General features: G+C 36.7%; 1 protein-coding gene across 4 annotated transcripts in view; it reads left to right on the top strand.

Moving 5' to 3' along the window:
• LRBA (LPS responsive beige-like anchor protein) overlaps positions 1-12,944 on the top strand; it is a 712,651-nt gene that overhangs the window by 671,709 nt on the left and 27,998 nt on the right. For all 4 annotated transcript variants that reach the window (XM_021100637.2, XM_021100639.2, XM_021100636.2 and 1 more), the window contains exons 52-53: positions 2,112-2,267; positions 9,903-10,070. In XM_021100637.2, the coding sequence (XP_020956296.1) occupies positions 2,112-2,267; positions 9,903-10,070 (324 nt within the window). The remainder of the gene's footprint in view (positions 1-2,111; positions 2,268-9,902; positions 10,071-12,944) is intronic.

Here is a 12,944-nt window from a genome sequence, read left to right on the forward strand (position 1 = left end):
CCTTAAACCATCTGTGCCTGTGTATCCCTTGGGAAATCTTATACCCCTGGGGGTATGCGTGCCCCAATTTGAAGACTGCTTATCTAGACAAATATATCTAATTTTCATCAAATAAAAATGTTTTCAGTGCTGAATTTCAGGAGGTTTACTAGGGAAAACAATGAGATAAAGGAAAGGCAGTTGTGAGATAGGTTATATAGGTTTAGATGGATGGAAGGAAGGATAGGTGGATGGATGGATGGGGGGTTGCAATGTTAAATTATAGGTAAGCACTTCTTTGGAAAACAGTTCTTCTGAATGCTGAAGGGGCATGAGTCTTTACCCATAGGTACTTTGTGGTCATTCAATTAAAAATTATGCACATGCCCAGGTCTATCAGATTTGGCCCTCTTGGAAGATCCTACCAAAAAAACCAGTGAAAGTTTGTATCACAGGGGCAAGAGTCATATAAACACTGACAAAAATAAACATTCTTACAACTTGGATATGGAATGAAGTACCACAGTAACCAGTATAGAAAATACCTTGTGTTTATTTGCTAGATTTCTTGGAATTAAAAGACTAAATTGTATCACATGGCTTCACTGCAATGAGAGGCTAATGTCTCTCTAGGATACACTAGGATACCCATAAAAGCTTTTTTCATCTGCCAACAACTTCCCTTAGTGTGGAAGCATCCCCAACTAGAACCCTACCCTTTTTACTGCCGCTGTCACTTCCCCGCCCATTAATCTCCCCAAAGTATATTGAAGCCTATTATAAAACAGTTATCTTATAACCTTACATGGTTCAGGTGTAGAGTCAGACACTAGCAGAATTTTGCAGTATTTCACATGTATGCGGATATGTTTGCTGTGTTGTGTGTGCCACGAGAGCAAGGGATATTTTATTCTTCTGTATTCCAGCCCAGCACTGGAGAATATTTTGAATACTTTTTTCTTCCATATTACTTTCTGAGCCTTCTTCTGAATAGGCCATGTTAACTTAGTTATCACATGTACAATATATATAAAACATAGATATATTTCTATTTTTAATTATTATCAATCATGCATTTGTAGTATTTCCACCCCCCAAAAGAACTGAAGACTGTGGGACAGAGAACATAGTACTCTGACGAGGAAATTTATTTTATTTGTTCTGATTTCTGGTACAATCAAATTTCTTTGGCAGTGTAAGAACCATTGTTTGTTTTGGAAAGTTGGTGCAGAAATAACTCTTAGATCACTAGAAACAAAGTGTTCTATTTGGTTGGCCTCATGATGCCAAAAAAGGCATCTCACTGAAAATTACTCTGCTGATAGGCATAGTTGATAGTATATTTCTAGAGGATTATTACTCTTCACCTGTGCATGATGTCGCTCTGTGTCTGACCTTGTGCCTCTGACAACCCCATCTCAGGTGCTCTGGAGCACTTGGAAGACGCACTGCCAGACCGTCTTGTTTTCTTGCTTATGGAAGGAGTAAGAAAGTGGCAGTGTGCTGTGCTTTGACTTTTCAATCACAAGTATCTTTAATAAATAATCACTCTCCCTTTTCCTTACATGCAAGTGCAGCGGTGAACAGGGGAAGTGGGAGTTCATATCTAGTCAAATCAAAGACCTGTTAAAGCCAAAGTGGTACAAGATGCTTCAGTATTTCAAATATATGACATTTAAATTCTAATATCTCTTCCTGTGACAAAAAGTTAAAGGTAATAGATTGTCACAACATGAATCCATTCTCATGACAATAGGTGTAATGAGATTGTCAGAAACACAAACCGAACGGTGATGCAATCTGGAGATTCTAATCTAGTTAGGCCCTGCCCAAGAGCTAGAGAGCATGTTCTGAGAATTGTATGCTATGTATTTTTAAATTGTAGTGTTTTAAATTGTTTCTTTCCTCTAGGCAAAATTTCTTACTAAGCCACATTCTTCCAACAATCGGATATGTTTTCCTACTTGGTCTTTCAAATATTATTATATTTAAAAGTAAAGATGAAATATTCTTGTTCTGGAATGGGTTGTCCCTCTGCCCTTAACCCCAAGCCCCGGTATGACAAACTAGAGGATTTTTTGCACATGTGGGTTTAGTAGGCTTTTTAAAAAATCCTCCGTCTGTTTTCACAGCCAGCAATACAGGAATGCACAGGAGACAAATCACGGACCTTTTAGACCAAAGCATTCAAGTCCATTCCCAGTGCTTTGTCATCACTTCGGACAACCGCTATATTCTTATCTGTGGCTTCTGGGATAAGAGTTTCCGGGTCTATTCTACAGACACAGGTAACTTCATCATTTCTTCACCAGTGAACCAAAGTTTACAACCAGTAGCATTGAGAGGCTTAGAATGCTTTCCCGTCTTCTTCCTTCCAAAAATGACAGAATTCTAAAACTCGTAAAATACAGTTGCCCTCTTTCAAATAATAATCTGCTCTATAGTTAACTTCAGAATGTTTTTAAGAGGCAGGTTTTTTGGTAGGTTTGTCTCCCAAGCTTCATACTTAACAGAAGGAATGATTCATTTTGAAAGCATATCCCGGTATGTAAATACCATTTGCACATGTATGTGAATAGTCTTATGGCCAGTGCCCATAGGCGTATTTCCTCACTTTAGTATAATTTAAAGGTTTTGTTTTGTTTTGTTTTTCTTTTCCTTACTGGAAATTCTCATTAAGTGTCTATCTTGGGAGGGGTTATCTTGCCTCCACCCAAATTCTGCTTAAAATCTTGTTGAAAGCTACACCATCATGAAGAAAAGCAGCTGACTACTGATTTTATGTGTGACAGGAGATCTTGTCAAAATATAAAAGTTTAAGTCTATATTCATTTGCATGCATCTCCCTAAGGGACATACCAAACTCAATATTATTACAGGATATCCAGCCCAGTAAATGGTTCTGCATTTTTGTATTAAGGACACTGAGAACACTGAAAATTGTAATGGACTCTCTTTAAAGTATTTTAGAAACCGTTAGAGGATGGAATAAACTTATATGATAAATACATAGTTGTCTATTTAAAATAATTAAAATTAGATATTAATGCATTAGAACTTGATAGATACTGTGAAAGTAGATAAGTTCAACTGAAACAAGGATCTACAGATATCTTAAGTGTTCTGGGAATAGGATATTTATTTATTTATTTAGTCTTTTTAGGGCTGCACCCACGGTATTTGGAGGTTCCCAGGCTAGGGGTCAAACTGGAACAACAGCTGCGGGCCTACACCACAGCTCACAGCAACACCGGGTCCTTTACCCACTGAGCAAGGCCAGGGTTCAAACCTGCCTCCTCATGGATGCCAGTCAGATTCATTTCCACTGAGCCGCAACAGGAACTCCAGGACATTTTTTTAAATTGAAAATTCTAGTTAATTAAATGTTTTACAGCAAATCATCTTTTAGTTATCCCTATAAAATGTATGAGTGCATGTTGCTGCCTTAGTAAGTATAGGATATTGAAATATTAATTCTTGGTTTTTCAAGGGGTTTATTATTCTAGGTGTATTTTGATAACTGTAACCCAGCAGTGAGAGAGTAGGGAAAAATAGATTTGTGAATATGTACTGTTCATAGAATAAACCCTGGAAGTTGTTTTTAGGTATGGTCTTGTTTAATTTTTGTTCTGTGGAATTGATGATCTAATTTCCTTATAATCCCCATCATTATTCTGTAGTTTAGTCCAGAAAGAAAACATCCTCATTCGAAACATTCTGATTACTTAGGCTTCTACCAGATGTTTAGATCTATAAGACTGCCTGCTACTGAACCTAAGACTCCTCTGGAATTCTTTAAAAATGCAATAGGGATTGATAAGTCTTCCTAAAATATATTTATTATTCTAATGAATTTTCTCTGGTTTAATAATCAAACTCAGATTTTAACCTCTTCTTTCACTATTATGGTAACGACAGCTTCAGCATCCTTTGACCTCAAATTGTGCTCTCCCTCCTGGCACAAACATTCAGATTAGAATTGCTCCATCCTCTCACAAGATTTTTTCATCAACATTCTTTTGGATTGCATATTTTTTATACATTAAAAATTATTTTTAAATGATTTTTATTTTTTCCATTAGAGCTGGTTGTGTGTTCTGTCAGTTTTCTACAGTACAGCAGAGTAACCCAGCCACTCATACATGTACACATTCTTTTTCTCACATCATCCTCCATCATGCTCCACCATAAGTGACTAGATGCAGTTCCCAGTGCTATACAGCGCAATCTCATTGTTTATCCATTTCATAGTCAGTAGTTTGCATCTATTAACCCCAGACTCAAAAATTATTTTTTCCTTTACACATAGTAAAATTCACTTTTTTGGTTTGTGGTTCTGTTCCGTTGGGCCTACTGGCCTGGATACCAGTTGCACAGCCATCACCATGCAGCCCTGTCTCCCAGGAAGCCCCACATGCTGCACCTCTGTAGCCATCTTCTTTCCTCACCTCAGCCTCTTGGGAACCACTGATGCAGTCTTCATCTCTATAATTCTGCCTTTTCCAGAATGCCATAAAATTGAATCGTGTTATGTCAGTCTTTGGTTTTGACCTCTGAGGCTTTTGAGTTTGTTGACCCTATCATTTAAAAATGAGGTTTAATATAATTATATTAATATTTGTAAAGCTAACCTTACTTTTATATACTACTAGTAATTTATTTATTTATTTTGTCTTTTGAGGGCCACATATGGACATATGGAGGTTCCCAGGCTAGGGGTCTAATCGGAGCTGTAGCCACTGACCTACACCCCAGCAACAGCAACACCAAATCCAGGCCTCATCTGTGCCCTACACCACAGCTTACGCCAATGCCGGATCCTTAACCCACTGAGCAGGCCAGGGATGGAACCTGCAACCTCATGGTTCCTAGTCGGATTTGTTTCCGCTGGGCCACGACAGGAACTCCAACTACTAATAATTTAAATAATTGTCCTAGTCACACAGTTTTCTAGAATCTTTCAGAGTTCCTTCTCTCACATTTATGATATCATGTCAGCCTCACCATCATCCTATTATTAGACAGAATAGATGTCTTTAGCCCCATTTTTCAGATGATGAAGCCAAGATTGAGCAAGGTTAAGTCTTTTGTTGAAATTTGCCTAATGGTGCTGGAGGGCATTGGAGTCCTCTCTTCTGACTTCAGAGGTGGCATCATTGTGATTACACTGCGTTGTCTCACGCAAGTGTTAGCTGTTCAAAAACTAGGGTCCTCAAATGCTTGTCGTGTTACTTTAGAACAACTGTTAGACTAGATGATGTTTTTTTTCCCACTCTTTCCAAAAGGCTTCTGCTTAACTTTTTAAAAATGTGCATATGTGCATGTGTGTATGTGTAAAACATTTTCATAAGACACAGCCTCATTTTACACTTCATTTCAGCAGGAGCGATTTGGCATGTACACTAGAAATATTTACACTTGCCAGAAAAGTTGTGAAAAAAAAATCAAATGATGGTTCTGGTTTCTTCCTTAATATCTCATCTACACATTCTGATGTTCGTTTTATTTAAAATTACTTAAGATGAATATGTGTTTGTTTTTATGATGATAGGAATATTAAGTATTTTCTCCTAAGTTTGACAAAGAAGCAGGGTAAAAAATTGTATGATCAATAATATATAATGGCAGAGCTATCACAAGTGTTGAATTCAATTATATTTTGGCACATAAGCCAAAAAAAAAAAAAAATCCTTCTCTTATTAGATTTGGCGGGGCAGGGAGGCGGGGGTAGAGAGAAGCCCAGTTGTAACAGGAAATTCTTTAAACATAAATCATGTTTTCGGGACACAACCAGAACAGCAGAGGCAACAATAAAACCTTCCCTCGGCAGTGGGAATTATTTTCAGGCCACATTTTAGATTCAACGGTGCAGAGTCCTGAGCTGGAATTTTTTTTTATTTGTAGCACAGCTGTCAAATAAAACATTAACTAGAAAATTTGTTCTGTCAAAAAAAGGATATTCTAGTGCTTGTGGTAATATTTGATATTAGTGTGTGGAGAGGTGGACTGGTATTAAAGGAAACAAAAAATAAAGGTTGAGGAACACTTATGAGATTATCAGAAAATAATTTACCAAAAAGAGCAGCAGGTATTTATATGCTGTGATTTATTTAGGAGGAGTGAACCTCAACCTCATAGCAATAACAAATATTGCTGAGGAAGGCTGCCAGAACAGGAAAAAGCAAACGGAAAAAAAAAATAATGTTTTCCAGAGTTGAGCCCAAAGTATAAATTATAGAGAATGAAGTTAATTTGTATTAGTATATGAAATTCTTTAGATGTAAATACTTCAATGTCACTCCCTCATTTCCATCTGTCCTGATGCCCAGTCTAAGTTTGTTCTCTTGTGTTCTTCTCACTGATCTTATCTCCTCTTTTTTTTTCCCCCAGTACTTATCACTACTCATAATTATATATCAGTTTGCATTTGTTTAATGTCTGTCTGTCTCACTACAGTAAAAATACTGTGAGGGCAAGAACCATGTCTATTTGCCACTATGTACAGGTAAGAAGCTCTAATGCTCGGCACTTAGCAGGTGCTCAGTAAATGTGACTCAGTGGGTTAAAGGCCCAACATAGTCTCCAGGAGGATGTGGGTTTGACCCCTGGCCTAGCTCAGTGGGTTAAGGATCCAGGATTGCCACAGGCTGTGGTGTAGGTTGCAAATACGGCTCGGATCCAGTTGCTGTGGCTGTGGCGTAGGCCACACATACAACCCTGATTGGACCCCTAGCTTGGGAACTTCCGTGTGCAGCAGGTACAGCCATAAAACAAAGAAAAAATTGTGGTAACTTCAGGGTCAAAAATTAATACAATAGGAAATTTTAATTAAAAAAGAAACCACAGTGGCCAAATATATGTTTTCCTAACACTAACATTGTAGACACAGAGTGATGGCTTAACTAATGAGAATGAACAAATGAACCTCGGGAAATTCTGACACTGTTTTTAATCCATCCCACTTTTACAGCTAAAACTTTCCACTTTGTTCTCACTAGTTGGAAATTAAGCAGGTTACCAAGCAAATAGCTGCTCTTCCTCAAGCGTCCTGGTTCCCATGGAGCGTTTGGGTGTCCTCTGTGCCAGGGACCTCGAGTACCTAGGTGCAGTTGTTTTGCTCATCTTCACTCCCACAGCCCACTGAACTGAAGGGTATTGAACCCAAAACAAGCCTATTCTACATAACCTCTTTGAATCACTCCTGTAGGAGTTCCCGTCATGGCGCAGCAGAAACGAATCCGACTAGCATCCATGAGGACAAGGGTTTGACCCCTGGCCTGGCTCAGCGGGTTAAGGATCGGGCATTGCTGTGGGCTGTGCTGTAGGTCACAGATGAGGCTCAAATCTGGTGTTGCTGTGGCTGTGGTGTAGGCCGGCAGCTACAACTCCAGTTCAACCCACAGCCTGGGAACCTCCATATGCCACGGGTGTGGCCCTAAAAGACTAAATAAATAAATAAATAAATAAATAAATAAATAAATCACTCCTGTAGTTAACAGGCTTTCAGTGTTTAGTGTAGACTGAGGCAGAAGTCACTGAACACACTGTGTGAACAAAAACATAATCACATTACAGTGTTTTCAATAGTTAAAACTCACTGATTTAACTTCAGTTTTCTAATTAGTAATGAGAGTGCATTCAGCTACCTAACTTGATTTATCCTTGGTAAGGCCTACCTCTGATCTAACCCCACCCATTTTACCACTAAGCCTCTCTACTTTACTCTTCATATAAATTGGAAATGAATCAAAAATTCTTAGATTGTTTTTTATTTAATTTGCTTTTAATTTCCACTGTTTTATTGTAGAAAGGCTTGAATTCTTCTCCCCATATTCTTTACTAACCAAAGCTAATTTTTATTTATTTATTTATTTTTGTCTTTTTGCCATTTCTTGGGCCGCTCCTGCAGCATATGGAGGTTCCCAGGCTAGGGGTCGAATCGGAGCTGTAGCCCCCGGCCTACGCCAGAGCCACAGCAACTCGGGATCCAAGCCGCGTTTGCAACCTACACCACAGCTCACGGCAACGCCGGATCATTAACCCACTGAGCAAGGGCAGGGACTGAACCTGCAACCTCATGGTTCCTAGTGGGATTCGTTAACCACTGCGCCACGACGGGAACTCCCAAAGCTAATTTTTAAAATGGAGAGTTTTGGTGTTGGTTTAAAAGGTTGAAGAAATTCAGAAGTGAATATTTTTTAACACTTAGCAGTTAAAACACCTGCTTTGACTAAAGTCTTTATTTATAGGAGAAAAAAATGTACCTTAATAATTTCGCAATTTGAGATTGGTACAAATCTGATCTTAAGTAATTATTAGCAGGCCATGTGCATGTGTAAACACTACATTTGGCTTTCCACCTGATGTGGATAGAGTATATCTCAGTGTTTTATTTCTAAATTTGCAGACTTTATAATAAGCTTTGAAGAATTAAAATCAAGAATTTAAAAAAAGTAATGGAAATACTCTTTTAATTCTATTTATTATTATCCCAAAAAGTTAAATACTGGTAGATATCAATACTTCATTGAGACCCTGAGTTTTTGAATAGGTTATGATGGTTCCAAGTTAAATGTATAAACTTTTTAGGTGTACCCATTTTTTTCCACCTTAGTGGTTTTTTATCTTGAATGTCTAAATTGCATTTTCTGAAACACTTACTTTTGAAAAAGCCTAGAGTAGGAGTTCCCATCGTGGCTCAGTGATTAGCAAATCTGACTAGGAACCATGAGGTTGCAGGTTCAATCCCTGGTCTTGCTCAATGGGTTAAGGATCTGGTGTTGCCGTGAGCTGTAGTATAGGTCGCAGATGCAGCTCGGATCTGGTGTTGCTGTGGCTCTGGCATAGGCCGGCAGCTGTAGCTCCAATTAGACACCTAGCCTGGGAATATCCATATGCTGCGGGTGCAGCCGTAGAAAAAGACAAAAAAATAAATAAAATAAAAAATAAAAAGCCTAGAGTAGACATTCTATGACATTCATTTGTAGATTCTCTAGACATTTCAGAGAAAAATGCTAGCTAGAAACTACAGGGATAGAATGAAAGGGCAGCTATAGATATTTAATTCTTAAGACAAGTTTGTGTGAATTATAAACACCATATCTGATCAAACAAAGAATCTAAAAAGTGGGAGCTTTACTTTTTTCTGACACCATTATAAGAACAGTTCATCATGTATTTAACATCCTAAATATATAGTAAGTTTACTGGGTTCCCCCCTACCCGGCCCCTAGTCATTACTGTTAAACTGCCATAATCTTAATTTCATCATCTTCTCCCCTACCCCCCAGGAACTTTCATCATTCAGGTAATTCACACAAAGAAAGAATGAGCTGGCTAAAATTACAGAGCCAGTATATTAGTCCTTTTATCAAAATTTAGTTCATGTCATCCTGATTTAAAGAAGAAGAAGCTCTCCAAAGGGTCTTGTCCTGTCCTTGTGTAGATCACTTCAGAGAAGAGAAGAAATAAATTAAGTTTTATAATTTGAGATGGGTTGTATTAGTGGAGTCTGAATTACAGAATACTTACAGGAAGTCAACTAAGTTTTGCTTTGTTTTAAATCGTACAGCGTAACTTAAGCAATTGTTGAAAGGGTTCCAAATAAAGGTTCTCCCAGACTTGCTTTAATCAGGAGACATGATTCATTTGTAATTTATAGTAGCCATGTATAATAATAACAGTAGTTGAAATGGTTTTAACATATGTCTTTCAAAAATGTTGATATCACTGTTCAGCTGATTTTTTTCTTGTTGCCAACTATTGAAAGAAAACTTTTAGGTTGGACCCAATTTATTATGAAATCTGAATGATCAGAATCTGAGTTAATACAACTTCATTAATATGTAAGTTAACTGATGACCAGAAATTTTTTTTCAATTTTTTTAAAGAGCAATTGTAAAGAAAATCGTCTTGTATTTCAGGAAAATTGATCCAAGTGGTATTTGGCCATTGGGATGTCGTCACTTGTCTCACTCGTTCGGAGTCATATATTGGGGGAAATTGCTACATTCTCTCAGGGTCACGTGACGCCACCCTTCTGCTCTGGTACTGGAATGGAAAAAGCAGTGGGATTGGAGATAACCCAGGCAGTAAGTACATTATTTATTTTATACGTCAACTTTTACAAGTGAAGTTTAATGGTCACATTTTGCAGTGAAGTTACCTATTTCCATCATGGTGAAAATGAAACTAAATTATGAAGTAGTTTGAATTTCTTAGGTATCATTTAAGAAAGGTCTAGATAGCCTTGTTATAGGCATTTAGGGACCATCGATAATTCAAAATCAACCATGAAATCTCATTTTTCATGTCATAGGTTATTCCTGTGATTCCAAAATACTAGTTCTTCATTGGAAATGGCTGTCACCAAATAAAATAAAAGTGTTTCATTCATGAAGAACACGATATAACATAAAAGGGCAGTCACATATTACCTTGTTTATTGAATTCATATTTTTAAAGAGCAAAAAATTATAATTTCATGGAAACAAACCAGTCTTTTAAAAAAATATGCTTTCATTTACATATTAAAAGATAAAACAGGTCATAAAAGGCCAATATGGAATATTCAGACTGGCTCTTAGTTTTTCAGATGGGGGATGAAAATGTTCACCAACAGCCTTAAACATCTTTATGAAACTGTGCCGAAGGCAGTAAAACAGAAAAAAATGTGTAACCATTTAAAATTGTAATTCACAGAAGGCAAAAAAGGAAGCAGCTACCATTAAAACCAATCGCGCACAGCTGCAAAAAAGAAATGGCTTTAGAAAAACACATTAAGAAGTAGGAAAAAACAATTAAAGGGCCCACCTGAAAAATGAGAATTTAATTAAAATGATTATGACAACACTGAAGAGTTCCTGCAAGAATAGCTTTAGATTTTTACTTCCTCAGGTAGAGCATTTGAACTGCTCTTAAATATTTCGTTTCTTAATTTAAAGCAAGTTGCCATGCATTTGGTTAAGGAAGGATTATGTTCTTTCTGCTTATTTTACCTGAATGCTATAGTACTTAACTTCTGTCACTCAGACCCAGATTATAAAACAGTCTGACTATGTTTAAGTCCATCATATTTTGGATTAACTTCTTAAAGCTATGCTTATTAAATGTATATATTTGTGTGAAAGGGAAATCTTTAAAAACAAATTTAATCAAGAGCCCATACAGTTTTAAAAGAAGATGTAAAGTAATTTTATCAGCGCTGTCTCTGCTTTGTATGTATTTTGTTTGGTGTGGTGGTGAAACAGCGTTTTTATTCGGTGAACTTCTAACATGTATTTCTTATTTTAATCAAAACATGGATAATTCCCTAAACAAACAGAAGGTAAAGTAACTTTAAGGCTGTAATGCGAAGAGTAATACAGCCTTTGTAATCAGATCCAACTTCAGCGTGCGTGTCAGCATGGAGGGGTGGTGTGTGTATATGCGTGCATTTCACATATTTACCCAGACGTCTCCGTTTTATACATAATTACAATAATAATTTGAAATACGTACATTTCACGGACTTTGTTTTTCACATTCTTTTGAGAAATACTTCATGTTCTTTTCATTATGGACCCTTACCTTCTGCTCTTTCTTTCCTTTCTGGCCTTTTAGGATGAGTGACTACTTTCAATTTCTTTTTTTCCTGTTTCTGTACATTAAGTTACTGAGATTCACTAAGGGATCTCAGACAAATCTAGATTTGACATAGATAATACACATACCATCTTGTTATTTGTGTGAAAATATGTAGGAACAACTGTCTTCCACTTTAAAAGTAGTGTGAGAGGTTTCATGCTCAAAGAACAATCCAAGTGAAAAAAATGTTTCTTTTTGCTTCCTTGACCTAACCGCGTTCTCTGTCATTACAGATGAGTATTTTGAGAGGTATCTGAAGGCTTCCTAGCTACACTTGTGTGTAATTGTTTTTTCTATTTCAGAAATATAAGTGTATGTTAAAACTAGAAATATTCAGGTTTTCCAGAAGGGAGAAATCTTTTTATACATATTTAAATACCTTATAAATCACCCTAGAGATGGTTTTTACATGCATGTCCTTTAAAAAAAAAAAAAAAAAAAAAAAAGAATCAAGTAGGATTGAACAAATCCTGGAGTTGAAAGTGAAACAAATCTAAGTTCCAAGCTTTGCTGGGCTGTCTTGTCTGTAAAATGAAAACAACAATAGTAACCGACTTAGGGTTTTATCAGAGCACAGGATGCTTAGAGCAAATAAATCATCACGCAAACACCATCTTGCTGGCTTTAGAGTATATATTATGATGTGATATTTTTCATAAAGCACTTCAACTGTACCCTCTCATTGTCTGCAGTTATGGTGGACATTAACTCCCTGGTAATGACAGTAATGAAAGGGGAAAAAAAAAAAAAAAAAGAATAGCATAACAGCACATCTAATACAAATTTTTGAAAATTGTAATGCATCTTAACTAAATTAAATTACCTTTCTCAAAGTGAGCCTCGTCCTGTTTGGCCCTTTTATAACAACATCTGATGTCCCAATTTAATTTTGCTTTAGATTTGAAGGATGAATCTGGGAGAAAGACAAATAGGCAGTTTTTCATATAATGAGAATTTCCACACATTAGAACAGAAAAATGAACAAGCCAGTCTAAGCTTTTCAGCAGAAAATGACAAACATACGAAAACAAAGACCTTTTTACCGCATGTGAACTGTGTTTTAAACATTCATGGAAGCTGGTTTGGATTTTATAAGCCTGTGGCTCATTGATGGCTCCACAATGCAGCCTCTGAAGTCACAGCTCTTCAGATGAGGAATTTTAGGTTATGCTTATTTCTATGTTGTATCTCTTGGATGTAATATAATTGACCCTTTAGAAATAGTCAGACTTTTATATACATAACTCCAGTGTGGTCTATAAATGTACAGAATCCTTGACTTAAATTTTTGAATTTAGATTTTTTTCCCCACTTAGAAGGAAAATGAGTAAATTATTCTT

Source organism: Sus scrofa, chromosome 8, assembly GCF_054392235.1.
Source record: "Sus scrofa isolate SSC_HxYL_T2T_F1_AM1 chromosome 8, Sscrofa_HxYL_maternal_Yorkshire_Landrace_v2.0, whole genome shotgun sequence".
NCBI lineage: Eukaryota > Metazoa > Chordata > Mammalia > Artiodactyla > Suidae > Sus > Sus scrofa.